Source organism: Protomyctophum bolini, assembly GCF_963924005.1.
Source record: "Protomyctophum bolini genome assembly, chromosome: 24".
NCBI lineage: Eukaryota > Metazoa > Chordata > Actinopteri > Myctophiformes > Myctophidae > Protomyctophum > Protomyctophum bolini.
In genome coordinates this window covers 16,916,314-16,941,159 of record NC_137885.1, presented here as the reverse complement: position 1 = coordinate 16,941,159, position 24,846 = coordinate 16,916,314, and the positions used below count along the sequence as shown (strand labels likewise).

The 24,846-nt window shown below is 44.1% G+C and overlaps 1 protein-coding gene across 1 annotated transcript in view; it reads right to left on the bottom strand.

The window, feature by feature from the left end:
- Positions 1-20,568, bottom strand: part of jam2a (junctional adhesion molecule 2a) — a 41,750-nt gene extending 21,182 nt beyond the window's left edge. Inside the window, exons 1-4 of the mRNA XM_080758274.1 lie at positions 20,137-20,568; positions 6,825-6,890; positions 3,684-3,794; positions 943-1,092 (exon numbers count right to left, since the gene is read on the bottom strand). Of these exons, the coding sequence (XP_080614400.1) occupies positions 943-1,092; positions 3,684-3,794; positions 6,825-6,890; positions 20,137-20,194 (385 nt within the window). The 5' untranslated portion in view covers positions 20,195-20,568. The remainder of the gene's footprint in view (positions 1-942; positions 1,093-3,683; positions 3,795-6,824; positions 6,891-20,136) is intronic.
- Between the last annotated feature and the right edge of the window lie 4,278 nt (positions 20,569-24,846).

Sequence of the window (24,846 nt, the reverse complement as noted above, 5' to 3'; positions counted from 1 at the left end):
GGGCGGGGCGGAGAGACGGTGTTGATTTCGTCGACTGTCTAAAACTATGACAAAGAATGTTCGCCGGACTACTGACCAAAACTAAATAAAAACGAGATGAAAACGGCGACTGTAGTTAGGGGTCCCAGAGGTAACTTATCGATGGCATTAAATGGGGGTCCATATATCCTAATACATAGGAATTAGGAAAGTATAAAATACTGGTTAATGTCTGTGGTTAAAATCTAAAGTGACACAGATGAGTTCCAGGTCTCAATGAGCTAGACATTGTCTGTAGGGGTTAGACCGTTAAACAGACCCAGGGCCCAGTGACGATGGGATATGCTATACAACAGTGGTTCCCAAAATGGGGTCCTTGAGGGGGTTCCAGCTAAATGATAGTTAGGAACCAAATTGACCCTTGTTGTGGGTCTGTAACTCTGAGAGTGTACAAATGGAAACAAATGGGCCCTGGCATTATCTCTTCAACTGGGGGTCCACGGGCAGATTAGTGTCAATTTGGGGGTCCTTCACACAAAAACGTTTGGGAACCACTGCTATATCCCATTTTGGGCGGGAACCCCTGTTGGTGTTTTAACCATTATGTTATACTTAAGCTATTGAAAAATAGCAGATCAACAAGCTCATAGCGCGGCACCGAATGCCGCGCTACGAGCTTGTAGGTCTGCTATTTTTGAAAATTCGTGAAAATGGGGTGCAAACCTTTATATATTCTTTCAGAGCGAACATTTTTAACTCAAATCTTTGCTTCTGGGAGGGTCCCTGAAACAACATATTTTCAGACGGGGGTCGGCGGCCAATTTCATATATCTTTGGGGGTCCTTGACATGGAATAGTTTGAGAACCACTGACATGGAAACAGAGGGTTTTTCAGAAAACTGTCAGTATTTAGAAGACATTTGTAGAATCGTTCCCATCGTCAAAATGGGATATAAGACGTACCCAGGACTCTGAGCGTGACGTTGGTCTCCCCCAGGCTGACCGAGTCCAGCGGGGCGCTGATCTCACAGCGGTACTCGCCCGCGTCCGTCTGGGTCACCCTGTGCAGGGTCACCGTGGCCCCGTCGATGGACGCCCGGTCCTCAAAGGAGCCTGGAGGGGACAGAGGACGGACACAGGGTCAGAATTATTGCTGTCGGGTAGGGCTTTAAGCAACTAGTCGACTAGTAAAACCACTAATTGACCTCGTTGGTTGACTAGCTGAAAAATGTACGTTTTTGTAGGCTTCAAGATCAGCTAGATTATAGTTTATATTATATATAGTATATACAGTATATATTATATTATAGTCACCAATGTACACAGTTTTTAAATGTACAAATATTATAAAAAAAGAAAAACGTTTTTTCTTCTTTTTTTTTGTCCAAAACTGTTACTTTTCAGGAAATGCAGGGGAAAAACGTGTTGCTGTGGATCCAATAATGGTTATTATTTAGTCACAAGCTTCTTGTTAATACTTTTGGTAACAACAAAACAGGGTGAAAATCTTAGGATATTTAGGACATGTTATGTCATGTTCTATAATGTTCAAAATGTCCTCATTTGAAGCACACATTACATTATGACAATTTATGAGCACTTTCTTTACTATAGCCTAAAACTAACACATTTCAGATCAAATCAAATCAAACTGTATTTGTATAGCACATTTACAATGACCGAGGTCGAACCAAAGTGCTTCACATTACAGAGCATAATAACATACACCGAGGAAAACAGAAAAAGGGGATAGAATATAGAAAAAAGGAAGGAAAAGCATTATTTCAAGGTGTCAGAGAGCAAAATGTATTAAAAGCGATAGAGTAAAAATTAGTCTTTAATAGGGATTTGAAAACCGAGCAGAGCGAACATGGAGTGGCAGGGCGTTCCAGAGGTTGGGTCCGGCCACGGCGAACGCACAATCTCCTCTGGTCCTGAAATGTGTGTCAGGCACCATCAAGGAGACTAAAACATGACTAAAAACTAAATGGCATTTCATTCTAAAAGGTCTATGACTAAAAACCAAATCAATATTTGCTGTACAATATCAACACTGCGCCCCAACAGGGAGGATATCATATGATTCATATCACATGGGAAGGAAGCAGCTGTGATGTGTTTTGTCGGGAGTGTCATTCTAAACCGTGAAGCGTTCATGCGTGACCCCGGCCTGCTGCTCTCCACTGATGATGACACCGCTTAAAGTTACTGCTGCTACAAAGTGGCTTTATGAGGGGTCAGAGGTCAGGTGTCAAAGGGCAAGCGGTGCTGTGACCAGTTAAAAGGGCGGTGTATCGTGTGACGTTGGACAACACGTTCACACACACTGAGTGTGTGTGTGTGTGTGTGTGTGTGTGTGTGTGTGTGCGTGCGCGGCTACGCAAGCGTGCGCTAATGTTGGTTTTTGACAGCAACATTTTATTAGGTTTACCGTTTTAGCCATGATAGTATTTTGAATAAAATTTTACTCAGCTGAGCTGACATTAGTTTTGGTTTACTTTTAGTCGACTAACTATAAATACCACAAGACTGCAGTTGATTTAGTCGACTAACAGTTATTTTACATGGAGTTGAAATGCCTGTTCTGATACTCAGCTGATAGCCGAAAATAGCAGATCTACAAGCAACGTATTGCAGCGCAACACATTGTGATCTAATAAAGAGCTGTAGAAGACATGGACACTGTTACAGAATAAACACTCCATAGCAATGATTACTATCAGAATATACAGTAGGGCTTAGGGCCTATCTTGCACGCCACCCATAGCCTGTGGTGCGCCTTAACCCTTATCCCTGAATATATTCGCCATATTTTGTAATATTTAGAAACATTTTAAAATAGTACAACTACCCGATCTACATCGACACATTGTGAGCTTGCAGATTGGCTATTTGAACTATTTTAAAATGTTTTCCAAAATGGCAAAACATGGCAAGGAAGTTAAGGGATAATGGGTAAGGCGGCGTGCAAGATAGGGCCCTAAAGGGCCCTGCACACTGCTCCGTTTGTCGGATTTTTGGTGGCGATTTTCAGAGAAACGCGTCCAGTCTGCAACTACCTTTATTGTAACAAAAGTCTGCACTTTGTAAAGCGTCTTTAAATTGACAGAATGAGCCAAACAGAGAGAAGGAGTGTTCCTCACCTCTGAACTGTCCATCAAACAGAGAACAGAGAGAAGGAGTGTGTTCCTCACCTCTGAACTGTCCATCAAACAGAGAACAGAGAGAAGGAGTGTGTTCCTCACCTCTGAACTGTCCATCAAACAGAGAACAGAGAGAAGGAGTGTGTTCCTCACCTCTGAACTGTCCATCAAACAGAGAACAGAGAGAAGGAGTGTGTTCCTCACCTCTGAACTGTCCATCAAACAGAGAACAGAGAGAAGGAGTGTGTTCCTCACCTCTGAACTGTCCATCAAACAGAGAACAGAGAGAAGGAGTGTGTTCTTCACCTCTGAACTGTCCATCAAACAGAGAACAGAGAGAAGGAGTGTGTTCCTCACCTCTGAACTGTCCATCAAACAGAGAACAGAGAGAAGGAGTGTGTTCCTCACCTCTGAACTGTCCATCAAACAGAGAACAGAGAGAAGGAGAGTGTTCCTCACCTCTGAACTGTCCATCAAACAGAGAACAGAGAGAAGGAGTGTGTTCCTCACCTCTGAACTGTCCATCAAACAGAGAACATAGAGAAGGAGTGTGTTCCTCACCTCTGAACTGTCCATCAAAGTAGACAAAGGACACGTCCTTGCCCTTCTTCTTCCATTCGATGCGAGGGTTCTGATCCCTCTCTGTGTGGAAGACACACGACAGCACCGCATCTGGACACCACAGGTATTACAGGTTAGCGTCAGTGGTGGAAAAATAAATAACTTACTTGAGTAAAAAGTATCAATAGTGGAATGTAGAAATACTCTGTTACAGTAAAAGTCTGGAATTCAACAATTGTACAGTAAAATGTAAAACTTGACCACATTTCAACCTACAGTATCTTCATATAATTGGTCCTCACTAATGATCATGATAAAATACCACTATTTTTTCCTACTCTGTGTTTCATAGGACTGTGGGCAGTTCAGAAACCCGTCCACCAGTGACATCATCGATGGGGAATCCAAGCTAATAGAAACTGCAGGCTTTCTGTTCCTGAAAAGTTGCAATGCAAAAATGGAAGCCATCGTTCTCACGATAATAACAATCTAAATGTTGTTTAAATATATATATTGTTTAAAGAAAATCTGCCAACGATGATGTCACTGGTGGACGGGTTTCTGAACTGACCACAGTCCTCCTATAGACTGGTGGAATTTTATCATGAACATTAGTGAGGACCAATTATATGAAGATATGATATGAAGATATGAAGTCCTTTAAAAGTACCAAAAGTAGAAAGTACTCATTATGCAGAATTTTCAAAAAGCTTTTGGAAATAGCAGATACGCATTGTGAGCTTGTAGATCAGCATTGTGAGCTTGTGGATCAGCTATTTCCAAATGGCAGAAAAGTATACAAATATGGCTGTGAGTGATTAAGTGATTAATGCATGTGTAAAGTTGCCCGAACGGCCAAGGCTCCAAGAATCGACAGTCCAAGAATGTAGATCTTTTTTGGTATTTTATTTACCTCAAAACATAGAGTGACCGACCCAGGCTGGATTTGACTGTGCAGGCAAAAATAATACTTCACGAATAAAGACTTACAATACACTTTCAAATAACAGAAAGTAAGAAAACACTTGACAACTCAACTAAGGAAAAACAACAAAACAAGAACTTAAGAAACTGAAAACAGGCTATGCCTTCCTGGCCCTGCCAGCTCTCCCCTGTAGTTGTCTCCTTTGTTAGTCTCAAGCTAAACTGATTCCCCCCCCAAACATTTCCACAAGCCTCCCTCATGTACCAGGTGAGACCCCACCCACAATGATTAGTAATTGGACCAATCTACTCAAACCAGGTAAACCATGACCTGAGTCTGAATGTTTTCCAAGGCATCACATCACACAAAACAATTACAATAGAATTAGGCAACACAGATAAGGGTATATGATGCTACACATGGCCACCCCTCCAAGGAGCTTGATGACAGTCAATTAATGGAACCATCTGTGCAGTGTGTGTTTGTCATGACCAGTTTTATATTGTGGAGTCTTCTAGTGTCTATAGGGCACGGGTTGCCCCGTGACAGCATGTTTTCATTGTTTTGTAATAATCAAAATCTACAAAATAACTACTAGTAACTCAAGTTTTCAAATAATTGTAGTCTCTGTGATGTAGTAGAGTACAGTAGAAGTAAAAGTATTGAAAACTTGAAGTACTCCATTAAAGTGAAAATACCATGAAATTGTACCAAGTACAGTACTTAACTAAATGTGCTTTCCACCACTGATGATTATTATGATGGAACATAAGAGTTATCTCATACATACTAATGTTTGTTTTCATTTATCCCATTTTGGGCGGGAACCCATTTAGCTATTGAAAAATAGCAGATCTACAAGCTCATAGCGTGCCACCGAGTGGCGTGCTACGAGCTTGTAGTTCAGCTATTTTTGAAAAATCGAAGAGCGCCTGACATAGAAGACATTTTTAGAATCTGATCTTAGGTCAGAATGAAAACTGTCAGGATGTAGAAGACATTTTTAGAATCTGATCTCAGGTCAGAATGGGTTATTTCCAAAAATCGTTATCAAGCCCAGTCCACACCAAGGCAACGAGTCACAACTTGCAACCAGTTGGAAGAGCTTGTAACGGTCCGGACTGCCGTTTGGGGATACTGGTTGTGAGTACCAGCTCAGTGTCGTTGTGGTTAGACCGTTAGAGTGTCCGCCCTGAGACTGGGAGGTCGGGGGTTCGATCCCCGGCCGGGTCATACCAAAGACTGTAAAAATGGGGACCCAAATGCCTTGCTGCTTGGCACTCAGCATCAACCGTTGGATTGGGGGGGGGTCAGGTCAACTACAAATGATTACCGAGCGCGGGACGGGTGCGGCTCACCGCTCCAAGAGATACAGCAAAGTGTGTGACAAATAGTAGGACTTTTAAGAAGTTGCATGTGCGTGGACTGGCCTGACGTCGACATTTTTTTAATGTCTTTTTAAAATGTATTATTTTTCTGAAAAACCTCATGTTTCTACATCAGTGGTGCTCAATATTTCATGTCAAGGACCCCAAAAATGATATGTAATATGCCTCCGCCCCCCCCGCCCTCTCCATCTGAAAATATGTTGTTCCAGGGACCTCCCCAGAAGCAAAGATTTGAGTTATAAGGTTCACTCTGTAATAATATATATTCAAAGATTTGAGGCACATTTTTACGATTTTTCTAAAATATTTTCAATAGCTAAAGTATAACATAATGCTTTAAAACACCAAAAGGGGTTCCCACCCAAAATGGGTTAAAGCACAAATCCAGATTCCAGACTAAATTAAATATAGGCAAATCTTCCTAATAATGGCCCTGTCGTCCATGTTTCCCCAGCGGCCCTCCCTCTGCATAGCATAGAGCGGAGAACATAAGCATGTTACGCTGTTATGATTATTTATTTATTTCCATCAATCTGTCATTAGTTATCATTAAACATGAGCCTCCACAGTCTGCTGAACAGATGTTATTCTGTTATGCGTTTCGGGCGCTGTGATTGGCCAGTAAGCGCTCAGCCCCAAAACATGATTCATGAGACTGTGGCACCCAAGACATGGATATGTGTTTGTAATGACAACTAATAACACATTGGAGGAAAAAAAAGACAAATAGCGTAAAAGCGATATGCTTATGGGCTCCGCTCTCTTGCACCACAGATACACTTTGTGGTGCAAATCACAGTAGTTCTTCCATCAGCGGGTCAAGCGTACCTGTGTTCTCCCTCGCCTCCACCTTGTGTGTTTTGGAAGTCACGGTGACAGAGACACAGAGACCACCTGGAGGGGGCAGGGGGGGGTAGGGGGAGGGGGAAGGGGAGGGGAGAGAGAGACATTAGACATTTGAATGAATTGAGGCGATTACATTTTGTTATGCGAAGGTTTCATAGTACCAATCAGAGTACACCATGGTTTTATGTTAGAAATGTCAAGTATGGTTCCCCAGCATGTAGAAACTACCGGATGCTAACTTGCATATGTTGAGCTATTTTCATAATTGGCATAATATGTGACCATACTGTGAACAAACTATAGAAGGCAAAAAAGTAATTAAAGCATGATGACATTTTGACTTTGACTTCTATAGGTTGTTAATGGTATGGTCACATATTATGCCAATTATGAAAATTGCTCAACATATGCAAGTTAGCATCCGGAAGTTTCTACATGCTGGGGATCCATACTTAACATTTCTAACATAAAACCTTGGTGTACTCAACATGCCTCGGTTCACATTCGGGCAAGTAGACTAAACGCATACACAACATTGAAAAACATTTGAATCGTCAGAGAGAGAGAGAGAGAGAGAGCAATACACAGAGAGAGAGAGAGAGAGAGAGAGAGAGAGAGAGAGAGAGAGAGAGAGAGAGAGAGAGAGAGCGAGCGAGAGCGAGAGAGAGATATTTGATTTTCAAGACCTCTATTCAATCTTTTTTCAGTACATGATAAACATGACAGTCAGATGATTATAGCCACAGAGTGCCTATAAATGATTGGAGATTTAAAAACACAGAAGTGAAATAAAAACATAGAGACAGAGAGATAGAGAGAGAGAGAGAGAGAGAGAGAGAGAGATATACGGAGAGAGATACGGAGAGAGAGAGAAGGGGGGTTGGTGAGCACAGCAATATGTCTTATCAAGCGTTACAGGAGGACAAGGTGAACTGGTAAACGGGTAAATAGTAAATACGTGTGGGCCGCGTCAGCTGCAAGAGGAGAATGCTTAATGTTCCACCTTCTGTCACGCCATAGCAGGCCTGCGACCTGCCATTATTCTCATAGCAGGCCTGCGACCTGCCATTATTCTCATAATCCAATCAGCTATTGATTATTGGCATTTCAGGGTTATTAGATTGACCACTTAAACCCTCGGCTACACCACATCATATGAGGAATAGCAGATAGACAATTTACCAGCTGGTGGTAGATCTCTAGAGTCAGCTTGCATTTCTGCTATTTTCGCTATTTTTGAGTGGTTTCCTAAACGCTCCACTGACTGACTGACTGACTGACTGACTGACTGTCTGTCTGTCTGTCTGTCTGTCGTACGGACAGCTCCAATACCACTGGATGACCTAATGTGTCACTGTTGAGCAGCCAGAAAGGGGCCCTTCACACTGAGCACTATAACCACCAAGAACTGCAGCCAGTCGAGCAGCCTGCTCTCGCTCAGTTCACACACACACAGGTGTGATTTTTGATTATACGTAATTGTTTTGCCGATATTTGAAAATGTTGGAAATGTTCGTCTACGACAGGTTGAAAGAGGTTCATCCAAATTATACACTTCTTAAGACCATAAAATAATAAGGCAACAATTTAGTACTAAATGATATTTATTCTGAACCCAAACAGATTAGCTATTAGCTTAATAGGTCTCACCCACCACTATGGCACAAAATTAAGACCTGAGGCCAATTCTTAAAATGTCTTTCTGGAAAAACGTATGTTACATTATATGTATTTGGGGCGTGGACCCCCACCTCAAAATGGGAAAAACAAACCAAAACATAGTTTAGAACATAGACGACATCGATTTGATAATGTGATATCAGCCACGACACATGACGCAATCACTGAAGCGACACTTTAATTAGTGTGAGTGAGTTAGATTGACGTGGTGTTGATGGATTGATGGGGGGGGGGGGGGGGGGGGTCAGGGGTCTCAGCCCGGGATCAAGATGGGATTACGGCTCATTGGTATAATCCTGTGGGTTTAAGGAACAGGTAAACACAAGGGCACAGTCTGTCGCTCATCAAGACCCGAGGCCCAGTCTAAATCAATGGTTCTGAAACCTTCCAAGATTTTTTTCCCCCCAGAAATAGCAGATGTACAAGCTTTGTACATCTGCTGTTTGACACGGATGCTTTCCTGGTTTTAATGGGTTAAGGCCTGAGGTCGATTCTACAAAATGCCTTGCCTGTAAATCAGTAGTTCTCAAACCATTTGGGCCGCAGATTATTTGATCAAAAAAGCAATTGATATACAATAATCGATAAGGAGATAATTGACAGTTGCAGCCCAAATAATATAATAATAATTATGTCTGTCTGTCTGTCTGTCTGTCTGTCTGTCTGTCTGTCTGTCTGTCTGTCTGTCTGTCTGTGGGTCACTGATAACCTCTGCCCAAACAGGAACAGGAAATAGGCAGTGCCTTTCCGGAGAGGTGATTGGTCAGAAGGCACGGCTGTTTGCTCATCCTGTTGTTTTGTGATGAGTGTGTGGCTCATCGATTACAAACGCACGGCGACTGGATAAAGCCCCATTAGGCTACTTGGCCGCACAGCTGTGCCGTGTGCCAGAAATAGGGGGTCTTCAACATTTCTCAGCTGAGAGCTGAGAGCGAGATGAAGCAGGGACCCCACTACACTTCACATTGTATACAATTGAGTTTGCAGAATAAACCTTTTCATAGATTTCCGACAGTACTGTTATCTGTGTTGTGAACATTTGTATTTTTGAGGGGCGCCAGCCCCCCCTATTCCCAGGATTTAAAAAAATCACACCCGTGTGAAGTGAGGCACTCATCATCGTACATCATCCAGATTTGCTCGTCCACATAAGATGTAAATTCTCCATTCATTGTCAATGGGAATTTAATGTTTGTGTAAGACGAAAATCTACACTAATAGCCTATAATACAGGAGCCCTCAAAAAGTGAAGACACCAATTGTGATTGGCCGGAATTACAGAAAAGTGAGGACGGCAATTGTGATTGGCTGGAATGTGATGATTATTTGTAACCCATTTTTCACACTATGCCAATTGCCTAAACTGTAATCCTGGGCACTACTCTGCCCAACCTGGGGAGAGCCCCGAACTGAGTTCATGCTTCCTCCTATGCATTCAAGCTCACGTGTTGTGAGCTTGAAGCGAGTCGTGATTGTGACGCTTGGAATCCGATGCGGCATGCTATTTTCAGCACTCGACTTTGTTCATGTCATTATGTGATAAATGGGTGTGAGGGTCTTGTGCACGCGCACACACACACACACACACACACACATCACGCGCGCGCACACACACATCTGAGTCACATTGCTTTTCCTGCCATTGTTCCTGTAAATACCTTTGAGCACAAACACAGATCAAAATCTCGCCAAATGTAAACGTATAAATTGCTTCCAGCGTTATCTTAATGTGCATTTTGGTGGCTTTTTTTTTTACCCCGCTGTTAGTCCCACAATATTTACTGACAGACTTCCAAGCTTTCAGCCACGGACCATTAGCCTCCGCGACCAAACAAACAAATGGCGGCCTTTACGCGGGTTGTGCCGTCAGCTAGCTAACTTCCTAGCTTCCTGTGTGAGTGTGCGCTTCCTGTGTGGCTGTGCTCTTTGTTTGAGGAATATAAGTTCTAGAACCAGGGGTCATCGCCATGCTGGGTTGCGGTGGACATTTCTGTCAAAGTTCTATTTTAGACTTACAAAATGAGTGGACAACCCTGACTGACCATAACCGGTCTGTAAACCCAGGATACACTCTCAGAGTTATGGGGGCATACATCACCGACCTCCTATCATACCCCCCCCCCCCCCCTCCCCTCCATTAGGAGCCTCAGGTCAGTAGACAGGCGACTCCTAGAAGTTCCACCAACAAAAAAAAGAGGCTCAGGGGCGACCGTGCTGTCACAGCTCCTACACTATCGGAACAGCATTCCCCTTGCTGCATACTAGGTCTGCCCGCTCCGTTGAGAGTTGTAAGTCCAGACAGTATTCACAAGCCTTTGCCCCCCCCTGATGCTCCTGCACTTTATATTGATAGGACATGTTTGCCTTGCTCTTAACTGCATGCCATTCATGTTTTGTTTAATGTTTAATGTTTGACTAACATAATTGTGCGTTGTTTTTATATTTAATTGTCTTATACCAGTGTATTGTATTGCACTGTATTGTATCGTTTTCTCTGACCTGTGACGCACTTTGGTACAATGACAGTTGTTTTTAAATGTGCTATACAAATAGATTTGATATGATTTCATTTGAAATTAAAACATTTGAGAACCACTAGTACTAGTGGACTCCTATTAAATAATATGCCATAGTGTCGTGGTATACAACAAGTGTCATACATATTCTGAATTCTGCATTGGTGATTTACATGTTTGTTTTGTTAGAAAATATATTAAAAAATGATGATAAAAAAAAAGAATACATACATATTCTGAAGATAAAACACAAAGACAAAAAAAAAGCTCCCCTAATACCACATGAGGAACGTTCACTAAAAATAATTGTTATTTAGTAGGTGACGGACTGATGGTATATAACTTTTAAAGAATACTTTAAGAGCCATTCCTTTTTTCTCTGTGTGTGTGTTTATAGGATGGCACGGCAGTATAGGAATTCAAGCATCTCTGACACTTGTGATTCAAGGGCAGGGCTACACAGAGCTCTGGACAATGACCTTGGCAGGAAGCGTGGATGGATTTGTAACAGGAAGGGAAGACAGCCATGCTGGACGGCCGTGGTGGAAACACATTCATACAGCCCCTATTCACTGAAACCTTGGGAGCCAAGTAACAATGATGGAAAGTATTCAATGTGATCAAGTAACGCTCTGCTTGGGACAAAAAGAAAGAGCAATACTGCAATGGGCTATTCATAAGGCGGGGGGGTGCTCAAACTCCTTCCATTTCACGGACAACCACGGTTCATATGCATTAGGCTACATACCCCCCATTTAATACCCTTTTCTCTCTCTTGGACAGCAATCATTGATACTATAAAACAGTGGTTTTCAAGACTTCTCATCTCAAGGCCCATTATTTATTCTGCATTTGAGCCACGGACCACCATTTTCATGAGATTTAGCCCCGCAGACCCACAATTAAAGAATGTGCATGCTGTTGGTACCATAGGAGAGATAACAGGCAAATGTTGATCAAAATAACAATTCTTCTACATTCTCTAATTGTGCAAAAAAAATAAAAATCACACTTTTGGTTACCATCTCTCCCTCATTTAGCTGGAACCCAGTTAAAGGACCAGTGGTCGAGAAGCACAGCTATAAAACAAATACGGGCCTTGTAGATTATATATATATATTTTTTTCTTTTTACATTTTGATGTAATAAAATAAAATAATTGTCTTTGAACATTTTTCTACCTACAACGACATGCCCAAAGAATTGGCCCGCCTCGCTGAGGCTAAAATAGCGATCATGCAGTACATCTAAACAATAGGCTATACTCGTGTTCTTTGCCAAAACCAGGCATTGTGCATTCAAGTTAATTTCTTGAAGCAAAACAACGGAGCTTTTTTTTAACAAAATGACTGCGACGATGACAAACGCTTGCTTGCTCAGACAATTTGGCTTAGTGGAAATGAGAGTGCAGACTGGCTTGCCCTCCCCTCTATCCCTGCGCGCGCGTGCGTGTGTGTGTGCGTGTGTGCGAGCGTATGTGCGTGCGACGTGTTAATTTGTACCAATGTAACAGGATTTACAGTATCAGCCGGTGGCCTTGAAGCCTAGTACCTAAACTCTCAGAAGGAGCATTGTATTGTCTGTCTGTCTGTCTGTCTGCCTGCCTGCCTGTATAACTTGCAATATTAGCATTATTACACTAACACACACACACACACACACACACACACACACACACACACACACACACACACACACACACACACACACACACACACACACACACACACACACACACACACACACACACACACACACGCCAATCTATAAGATGATTGGCTGTTTCCCACCACACCGTCCTATGGTGAACTATAACTCAGGCTTGGGGGAATGATTAGGTAAAGTGGGCGAGAGAGAGAGAGAGAGAGAGAGAGAGAGAAAGAGAGAGAAAGAAAGACAGACAGACAGACAGACAGACAGACAGACAGACAGACAGACAGACAGACAGACAGACAGACAGACAGACAGATGTGACAGGCATAAAAAAGGGGCGAGCAGCGAGAACGAACAACAAAGGAGTTTAAGAGGCCTAAGAATAGAATACAAATGAAATGACGGGCCGGACCGGGAGAATGAGACAGAGGAAGAAAGAATGACATGAGTGAAGAAAGAATTACAGAGAGAGAGAGAGAGAGAGAGAGAGAGAGAGAGAGAGAGAGAGAGAGAGAGACAGAGAGAGAGAGAGAGAGAGAGTTGGGGGGGGATGGGTACACGGTACAACATAAATAAAAGACAGAGAGAGAGGGGGAGTAGTAAGATTGACAGCTAGGGAGACATTCACAGTACTAACAATCCTCGGTCAGTGTCCATGTATGTAAGGTGTGTCCACGTAGGAGTATTGGGTAACAAATGGAACCAAGTGGACCCACACAGGGGGTCCATTTGGTTCCATTTGTTAGACACTCAGAGTTGTATGTTGTTTGTTATAAGGATATTTTGCCCGCCACGTTGATGGGTGTCTTTATGTCTGTCTGTATGTCTGTTCTGATTATAGGACCACAATGGAAACAAGTGCTTTTTGCGTCATCCTCGTTGTACTCGCTGTACTGTTTGCAATTTGCTAATTAAAGTATTCAATCAATCAAGCAATCAACCAATCAATCAATACATCAATGTTTGTCTGTCTGTACCGTCTGCCTGCCTGACAAGTAGTAGTATCAGACGCTATAGGAATTGGTTTCAGTCTCTCTCAGAGTCGAAAAGACGCACTTAACCCATTCAGGCCTAAATCATGACAATTTTCTGAAAGATTTGAGGCACATTTTAAACGATTTTTCAAAAATATCAGACCTACAAACTCGTAGCACGCCACTCGGTGGCGCGCTATGAGCTTGTAGATCTGCTCAATAGCTAAAGCATAAAATAATGCTAACACCAAAATGGGTTCCCGCCCAAAATGGGTTTTAAAGCCCAAACCACACCACTGGGTCGCCATGCAACTCCTTGCGACCAAACGGTTGCGAGTCGACATGCGCAGACGTGGACGCAACAGGACATATCACACTGCCGCGGCGGACACCAAAACCGCTTTGTTGCGTCTCGACCCATTGGTGTGGTTTGGGCTTTAGTGTTGACTGGCTCAAATGGTGTAGCCTACTCTTTGGCCTGCAGAGTACAGAGGCGTGATGTCACTGATCACATGATCATAAGTTCTAGGTCTCCAGTTCTAGGCTAAACCCATTGTTTCTCATTTTATTATTTCCACACAACTCTAAAGGTATATCATGAGTCATCATGAGTCAATGTTGAAAATGAGTGGTATTCCTCAATACCAATATATATATACCAATATCTACAATACAATATCACTATCATTTAGAAATAGTATCCAGTGCCAAATAAGAGTCTCCGTTGTCATTGTATCCTGGCACAGGTCGTCAATACGACGCGACACAAGGCGGGAATGAGATCCTCCCAGCTGTGTTATTTAGGAACGTTACTGAATTCCGAGCCGGACCTGTACGCGTGCAAACGCACGGCCCTAAATATGCTGTTCAGAGTTCTTAATTTTTTTATGCATGCATGAACGCACGCACGCACACGCGCGCACACACACACACACTCTCTCTTGCATCGCATCAACGTACCCCCCTCCCTGAAGCACCGTTAATTAAACTGGCAAGGGGAGTAAAAAGCAGAAATAGAAAGACGGTGGAGTCATAACTTGGCGCGCGGGGCTTGGCACGCCGAGTAGAGCAGAGTACCTCCCGTGAGGAGGAGAGTACACCGTGGTACTGACGGACCAGAACCCTGTGAGGAGGCGAGTACACCGTGGTACTGACGGACCAGAACCCCGTGAGGAGGCCAGAGTACACGCTGCGGTACTGACCAGTGGTGGAAAAGGTACTGACATTGTTTACATAAGTAAAAGTATCAATGCTGCAATGTAGAAATACTCTTGGCTTCAGAATGCACTTACAAGTGGCTTAGTTTCAAGTTTTCTAATGTTTACACGTCTTTTGAAAATAGAAGATCTACAAGCTTGCAATGTGTTGCGGTGCGACACATTGTGAGCTTGTAGATTGGCTAATTACCTCAACATTGTACTTAAGTACGACAGGAAATGGGGAGAGAGATGGGGGGGAAGACATGCAGTAAAGGCCGTCACGCTGCCAGACTGGATTACCAGCCAAGGTGCCTGGACCGCTGAGCCACGGCCCAGGCCAGTGGTCTATATATCTATACGATAACGAACACAATTGGCCCAGTTCTTGGGGGGGAGAGAGAGGCCGGCGCCGGCAGGGAGGGTGATGAGTGTCACGGCACAACTTCTGCAGGCTGGGGAATGCCGGGGGGGGGGGGCGGGAGGAGAGGGACAGAGGCTCCTCACGTCCTCCCGGTGGGGGCTCCTTGCTGGCAGGTGAGTCGGTAGGATACAACACAGAGAAATGTGTGTGGGGAGGAATTAATGTGAATAAATGACTAAACCGGGTAAAAAAAAGAAACACACACACAGTCACACGCACATGCACACACACACACACACACACACACACACACACCCTAGCGTTCCTGTTATGGACAGGTGAACATCTGCCAAGAGGGGATGAACATTGGGCAAAAATGGAGGACGCTTCTGCCAAAAAGAACATGGAAGCTCACTAGAGCTTGACCCCCGGGCCAAGCTATTTAATCTGCCCAGTTGGCTTGTGCCTTCTTCAGCCCCGACTGTGGGGTGTGGCTGTGAGTGGCGTTCACTCAAAGAACACAACAACAGGTGTACAAGCTCATGAGGTTGTTGTATGTACATCGGCTATTTTCGCTTGAGCGCGGAACAAAGTATGATATGTTGTAGGGATTAAGAGATAACTAGTTACAAAGCCACGGTGGAAACATGAAGGGAGATTCTATGCCGTGGCCCAAGACTGACACGCACACACACACACGTGCGCTTACGCACGCACACACACTTCAAGATTGTCCAGGACGAGGACAATTAGAGGGTGTGTGAGTGAGTGAGTGCGTGTGTTTGTGTGCGTTTGTGTGCGTGTGCGCTTTCCTCACGAACAAAGCTCCTCTGTGCAGCTGTAATCCTGCACTTCTCTCCGCAAGCAACAGCTGCCTCCGTCAGCCGTGGTGTGTGTGTCAGGGTGGAGAGGGAGAGCGAGAGAGAGAGAGAGAGAGAGGGGTGATGGATACCCACAGCTCCACCCCAACCACACAGATATGTGACTCACATTTCTACGGTACAACGCAGCGCCTGTAGTGGGGTAGCTCCCATATTCCTCCTTCACCTTGAAACTTCACAACGCGCTGTTAATCACACATGTTTTATACCGTAATAAATAGCAAATGGGGTGCATTGTAGCGCCTTTATCCAGAGTGCTTCCACAATGTGCATTTACTGCATTACATTCACCCCAGGCTCGCATACACACATTCACACACCGATGGTAGAGGAAACCATGCAAGGGCAAGGCGTTGACATGCCTATCGGGAGCGGTTAGGGGTTCAGTGTCTTGCTCAAGGACACTTTATTTGTTTTTACCTCAGTTTACCGTTGCTCTGTATTGTTGATACTTTTCTTCTACATCTTTTTTGCTGTACACACCAGTACACGTTGTGAGCTTGTAGATATACTTTTGGCTAATGTTTGCCCCACATAATAGGGATGAAACGATTCATTCATATGCAAAGGTATTGATGCGAAGACTCAAAAGAATTACAGAGATTACTCTAAAAAATAAATAAAAAAGAAAATACAGACGGACAGAGAGACATTAAGGATAACACAAAAAAAGTCCCAGGGACTTGTTTCTATTGTGGTCCTTCATCATAATTTCATCAACATAGGGTAACGAATTTACACATCTAGAACAGTGCCATTTGGTGGGTGATCAGGTGTGTTCAATTGGCTAATAAAGGGTGAGGTTGTACATCATTGCGGTTTTGTGGAACGCATGTGTCAAATGAATGCCCCACCCAGTTATTATGTCTGAGTCCCGTTTATGCCCATATATGGAGTTCTTTGTCAGTCATGCCCCAAATATGGAGTCTATGCAGACGTGGATTACAGACGTACCGTACAGACGTACGGAGACTTGGTGCATTTATAGTTAAGATAAGATGGATAATACATGTCGTCGACAAGTACAAACACCATTACAATGGAGATGTGAAATTACATTTCCTCCCCTTGCAGTCTCCTTGTTATCATAGATTCATCTTCCTAAAGGGGACACGCTACCCTCTAGCAATGAAGACGTCGTGTAATGAGGAGTCTCCTTGGATAGACTAATTGCTCGGAGATAACGACAGTACAGTGCAGTATGGACACTATCCGACATGCTTTATCTGACATGCTTACTGTGCACGTTCTCCTATCATTTATTGTCTGCAGAAAGCACAGCTGCGGGTGTATAAGTATGAGCCTTGCCGAGCGGTGTGGCCCACAGTGCAGGAGGAACACGACAATGCTCTGCCCGGGTCTAAGCCGGCCGACCTCGGAATGGTCGCACCCAGGTATTCCTAAACGTATAACCTCTGTAAAACCAGATGCCTAAAACTAACCTTGCGACCATAGTAAAACTGTGACTAAACCTAGCCTTATTCCTAAACTTAACCTCAGTAAAAAGGTTAAATCTCCGAGGCCAAACTATGCCTAGCCGTGAGACGTGAACTTATTTTTAACCTCGGTAAAACAAATACAAGAATACAAGAATGGCTGGGGGCCGCGAGGCTAGGGCCGAGGCGAGTGTGTTTTGGGTCTTCTGGTTACCGGCAGGACCCTATAGATCTATTGTTTCTAGACAAATCGGCCCAATATGCCAGCTGTAACCAATCTGTGCTGCGGTGTCAGATTAAGCGCAGCTCGACACCGCAGCATTGATTGCCTACAGATACACCCCCTGGACATGACACTAGTATGTTGGAGGGACTTGTACACCCCCTGGACATGACACTAGTATGTTGGAGGGACTTGTACACCCCCTGGACATGACACTAGTATGTTGGAGGGACTTGACATAATGTATGGTCATGATTCACCAGGATCCTGGATGGCTTGATTCTGGGCTTAAAGTTAAATATATATATATATCAAAATGTATGGGGTCTGCATCATTGGAACCAGAAAATGGCCGCCATCGCCATGCACTGCCCCATTGTGTGACCTCACAGCATAACAGGTGACCACCGGTGTTGTTGACAAACTAAACCCCCCCCCCCCCCCCCCCCTCCGTCCATGTATGTCTGCATGAGTGTGTTTGGTGGCCTGTCTCTGCCGGTCTATCTGTCTGTCTGGATGCTGTGTGTGTGTGTGTGTGTGTGTGTGTGTGTGTGTGTGTGTGTGTGTGTGTGTGTGTGTGTGTGTGTGTGTGTGTGTGTGTGTGTGTGTGTGTGTGTGTGTGTGTGTGTGTGTGTGTGTGTGTGTGTGTGTGTGTGTGTGTGTGTGTGTGTGTGTGTGTGTGTGTGTGTGTGTGTGTGTGTGTGTGTGTGTGTGTGTGTGTGTGTGTGTGTGTGTGTGTGACAGTGACAGTGACACAGTTCTAGAGGAGGTGTCATAATGAATCCATCCAAGCCACCAGGGCGCCGCGTCACGCAAGGAACACACAGCTATAGCTGGCACCTCTCTTGCGTGCCAATGAAGGAACACAGCTATAGCTGGCACCTCTCGGCTTGCCAATGTCCGTGCCCAGTGGTTTAGCCCAGTTAGGACAATGGATCGTATTTAAAAAAAACGCCTTTGAAATCCTGACCCAAGTTTTCTGAAAACCTTACATTTATTCAATACATTATACTTCCATTACACTACATCTCAGAGGTAAATATTATAGGCCTACCGGTATATATATATAGGCCTATAATATTTACTATACTACAATTATTTGAATTTTTTTGTTACTTTGTAGTTTTTGATTATTATTACAAAACATACATTAACCACTGACCCCATGTACTTAGGCAATTTGAATATATACCCTAAGCAACGCGTTGTGAGCTTGTAGATCTGCCATTTTCAAAGCATTGTTATGTTATTGGGCATGCTGCATAGTACCTTTACTTTCATTGCTCAAGCATATTTAAATTGCGTACATTTTGAATACAGGACTTTTAGTCTAGCCCATTTAGGCCTGACGTCAACATTCATAAAATGTCTTCTAAATCCTGAAAGAGTACTTCTTCCACCAATGCCAGTGCCCACATCTGCTCTAGTGCCCATGCAGTGCCCACCCACGCACTGCCCAGGCCTGGTGCCTGCCCACACCCCATGGGTGCCCACACCCGTGACACCCCAGCCTAGACAAACAACTTCAGGAACCCAGCCTGGATTCACCGCCATCACTTCCCACTCATATCATTTGTTGGATTCTAATCGTACGGAAAGTCAGGGATCAGTTTCAGTTCCAAAGAGATGACAACATCCAGTAATGACAACGTCCATGAATGGTTACTTTAGGGCAGGACTATGTGAAAAGAAACCCAAATAGGCCTACTAAATATCCATTAATTATGACTACTAATATTAAAACACACATTTTGAAATATCCTCAGATGTATGAAAAAAATGCATTGAAACATCAACAAATTGTATGCCCATGCATATACACATTAAAATAAAAAATGCCATGAACTATTTAAACTATTTCAATAAAAGTTTTTCTTTTTTTATTATGTTGAAATGTCCACAAAACATCCATGATCCACGAATATAATATACTTGTTTATGCTTTGAAACATGGCTAGTAGCTGTAGTAGCCTGCCTAGATACATGCTTTATCAAACAACCACGTTCGGGCTACTGTATGAAAGAGTTCTACTAGCCTACTGTCATTCATTTTAAACAACTGCGGTATTGAAGTGTTGACAATCACTGGCCACGGAACAGATCTAGGCTAATAAGGGCACTGGACGTCACATCAGTGACCACACTGTCCTGTGGATTGCACATTTTCAATAATCTGTAGCACTCACACAAACACACAGTAGTATGAATGACCCTTTGGGGACCCTAGGTTACCTTTTCTGTATTTGGGACGTTGGTACCAGTGTCCCGCATACAGAAAAGGTAACCAAGGGTCCCGAAGGGGGCTAGAATGACCCCCCCCCCCCCCATCCATCCCTCTATAAACGCCATGCTGTGAGTGAGGTACACTTACATTGCATCAGTAGAATAAGCACGGGGTACAGAGAGAGTGACGCGGTCCTCCTCTCCATTCTCCTCCACGGAACAATAAAGTCAAAGTCCTCCTGTCCTCGGACAGAGAGAAAGAGAGCCTTGCCTTGCTGGTGGGGGCGGGTGTCCGCTCTGGTTCAGAGCCACTTGTTCCACAACTCCTCCTCCTCTCAAATTAGTATTAAGGATTCCCCAACGCACAATGGCAAAATACGATAATTAAAAAAAAGAACGCACTGCTACACCGGTCCCGGATCACTCAGCCCTGGGGCGGTGATCAAGAAGCCGGCAGGGATCGGAGGGCTTGATCGGATCAAAAACGTTTTCTTCCTCCAGAGAGAGACGGTCGATCGATAACACGCACACACACACATACACACGAACGGGACTCCCAGCAGCACAACGTTTACTATCACCCACCACACCACCACCACCCGGCCGATTGATGCGTTTCGTTCATCCGTCCTGAGCTCCTCCTGCGCCGGGGAGGAGGGCTGGGCAAAGAGGCGGAGAGAGAGGAGGGACTTCCATAATCACTACTAGCTATACAAAAAAAGAGCAGATGTAAAAGCCAACAACGCAATAAACGCATCGCTGTTCAGGCGGTTGTGGCTTGTAGATTTGTTCTTTTTTTTTAGAGGGTGGGGTGGGGTGGGATTCGGAGTGCGACCTATGAGTGCGACACCCATGCGCCACGGAGCGACGCGCCGCGCAGCAACAGACCTTGTGGCCGGAGGAAGGCGCACGCCAACTGGGCAAATTAAATGGCTTTGGCCCGGGGGTTGGCTGCTCTGGCACGGATCTCCTCTACTAGTGCAGCAAGCCAGCGGCCAACCCCAGTTATTTATTTGTTTAGGAGGACTCCTATTAAAACAAAGAAATAACTGCATGGGGCTCCTGGAGGAGGAATGAGGATCACATAAACAAATATCTTTTCATGTCATAGACAAATTAATTATGGAGAATTACAGAACATTTCAAGCACAACTCAATACAAAACTGTTAACTCTGGACGACACCATAAAGCATTACACTTGGTTACAATAGGGTCCACCATGTTCAATTCATCATAACATTTAGAGGTGTACAAATATGGAAATCATCATAGAGGAGGTAAAAAGAGGAAAAAAACATAGTTAGGGGAAAAAGGGGTGGGTGGGGGAGACCACCCAAATTAACAAGGTTCAAGGTCGTAGGCTACTTTATTGTATCAGGTAGACCTACATAAGAGTAACACTTATTTTGGTTTGGCTTCCTTCAGACATGCATTTTTTTAGACAGGGACACACATACAATATGTGGCTTGTTTCAAAAATATATTCCATTTTATTTTGCAAATTTTATCAAGATTATTATATTATTTTAAATAGCAGATCTACAAGTCCACACCATGTCACAATACGACACAGCGTGAGCTTGTAGATCAGCTATTTTTCAAACCGCCGATACTTGAAGTTGTTTACTGACTGAAGACCGACTGTGATATATATTAACATTTCTTACAGGGGACCCCCCTCTGGAACCCCTTCAAGGACTACCCCTGGCTTGTCCCCAGAACCCACTTTGGGAATCACTGACGTATAGTTACAGTGATTTGGAACAAACAAGAGGACAAATGAGGTTATATAGGCCTCATTAGTTTAGGACGCTCTTCTTAACCCGTGAAACAATTAAACAATAGGGGCCATTGTTTTACCGTTTCCTGTACTAGTGAATAGGTGACATGCAATGTAGGACACCCACATTGCATTTATAGGGCTACACAACAATAGCAATGTAAACACGTGCTAGTCTCGGTCGGGTGGAAACCTATATGCGTCTTTTCAGGATTTCAATAAAACAAAAAATAATAGCAAAAGTAGAGATAGAAGATGGACAAGCACCACGTTTCCAGCTTCGATCCTCTACTATGTATGCCTTGGTGTGACGCTGTAGTATGATCAAGTAGGGCGTTCATTTTACCCCAAAAAGAAACTCAAAAAGTTTGAATATGGCGATAAGAGGTTTCTCTCTGACTGCAACGCTTTATTGGTCGATAAGTTTGACGCCTTGGTGGTCTACACTTGGGGGTTTGAAGGAGTCCCCCCTTTTTTGTTTTGCAAAAATACACAAGGGAATCTCTGTATTGCTTGGCTGAGGTCTTGTTACAGTCAATGGTCGTCATTGTAAAGACAAGGAGCCCCCCCCCCCCTCCCCTCAAATTGATGGTAGGTCGCAGACCCCCGTTTGAAAAGATTTTGTGACCCTAATAATGCAGGATGTGTTTGATGTTGGTTCCGAAGTCCAAACCGAAGTTTGACTTTGGTTTTACTCTCATTGACACTTAAGAAGTTGACTTAATGCCACTAAGACAGTCAAGAAGGCGTCGGGGAGTTGTTGCTATCTTCTTTTAAGGGCCATGTAGATTTGTGAATCATCAGCATGATGATAAGAAATGCCATGCTTCTTAAATTTTAAACCAAGGGGGATAAGGACAGTACAGTCTGCTAAACAGATATTCCCTAAATGAATGCACAGAACGTGCAAGTAGTACCACGATGCCAAACAAAACAACACATTACAAACAGCCCTCCTCACATCTGCCAGGATGTCTTTGACGGCGTCCTCCTTCCCGGAGACACTCCAGAGCAGGGTGCATGTGGACGCCCCGAGCCCCACGCAGAGCTCTGCCTGCTGCTGCAGCACATCTCTGCTCTCCCACAGCTGCTCTCGGAGAACTAGCTTGCCCTCTCGTTCCCCTTTTTTTAAAGTACAGAATTATACATCTGGAGATAACAGCCATGACGGGAAGAATCGTTCTTTCACCGAGGGCTGACTTCTAATGGTGAAAGTAAACTCTTAAAAATGTTGCTGCGAACCCGAAAATATGATATAAACGTGTACACTCTCAGAGTTACAAACGCATACAGGGCCATTTGGAACCCACTCAATGACACCTTGAGCCACTGGTGTAGCAGAGCGTTTCCAGGGAGGCAACATGCTCAATAACGGCACCCCGACTCTGCTTGACCAGAATGGAACAGAGCCTTCATCAGTATCATCGGTAACACCTGTGAAGGAGGTAGGGAAGGGGCCGAAGTTCTTTCCAAAATGGCGTGTGTGCTGTACATATAGCCCATTGGCCCATGTTCTGGGGAGAGAAGCCGTGTGGGGATGGAATACATGGGCTGGGGCTGCACCTGTCAGTAGGGAGTGTTATGTGGGAGGATGACGAGTAGGCTCTATAAGTCCTCCCGGTGGGGACACCTCACTGGCAGATGAGTCGGTATATGTTTGGAAAATAGCAACTTGCATGCTATTTTCAAATAGCCCAAGTAGCCTATACAAGGTCTAAAGGTCTTTGACGCTATATCAAATAATGTCCCTGGGGACCCTCTACCCTACAAGGACCCCTGGGGGGTCCCCCGCACCTCACTTTGAGAACCACTGTCATACATGTGGTGTTATAGAAAAGTAGAATTCATGGCTCTGTGTCAGACATCTCAATGTGCAGGCCCACATCGGGCCACATGTGTCCCTGCAGGGTGTGTCTCACACGTTGTCACTGTTACAGTATGTGGTGTGTGTGTGTGTGTGTGTGTGTGTGTGTGTGTGTGTGTGTGTGTGTGTGTGTGTGTGTGTGTATGTGTGTGTGTCTGTGTGTTGGGGGCGTGGGAATGGGGGGGCAACAGCTGCGGAATGGCTAACTTTTCTGTTCCAAGGCATGATATCTTTGCGGTGGGGAAATCTCCGTACAGTTTTTCAACCTAACTTCTACAATTGGGGTGGTTGTATTTTGTCACCCAAGCTCTTCTATTGAGACAGTTAGATTGTGTCAATTTATCCCACGGGCAAGCAAGCAGGCTCAATGGTAAAATAAATGTCAACACTTAAGCAGGAAAACCAGAAGAGGAAAGTCACATAGTGCAGCTTTAACATGAGCTTGTGACTAAATAATGACAACATTGGATCCATTGTAACCCTACCATGGAGGCAGCTGTCTCCCGAACTCCCTTTGAAAAACACACTGAAACAAAAAAAAAAACACACAAAAAACCCCACCAAACCTATTACTGAAGGAGATTGGCTCCTCGCACTATGCTTGAACACGATTGTGCTGGGGGTCCGTAGTAATTCCTGGAGACGCCACTGATCGTAACACAGGTTCTTCTCAATTTCCTGAAAAGTAACGGTTTTGGACATAAAAGGTTTAAACCTGGCAGTGGCTTTTTTTTCTCTCTCGGTCCGGTCGGCCTTGAATCATCGATGAATCACTGGACAGGGCTGCCGTATCGGAATTCATGATAAGATAGAACAGGGGTTTTCGCTGGGGACCCCCAAAAATGCTTTGGCCATGTCTCACGAACCCTGCCCCCCTCCCCACCAGTACAAATTGACCGCTACAATAAACTAAAATTCATTAAAGAAATCCACTATGTGTACTACTATGTAAACTCTAAATTTCCCTTTTCCAGCCATTCAGTTGCAAAAAGAACAAACAAAAATGTTTCTTTTGGGAAATAATCTGGGGACCCCCAAAATAATTTCAGGACCCCCGAGGGGTTGAGAACCCCTGAGAGTTAAGGCATTTAAACTATTCTTGCATTATACAGTCGCTCTATTGTTTTTGCATTGGAATTGTGCCTCGGACTGCCTCCTTGTGAACTGTAGGACTCTCCCACTTTTTTTCTGGTACGAGAAAGCATAAAACATG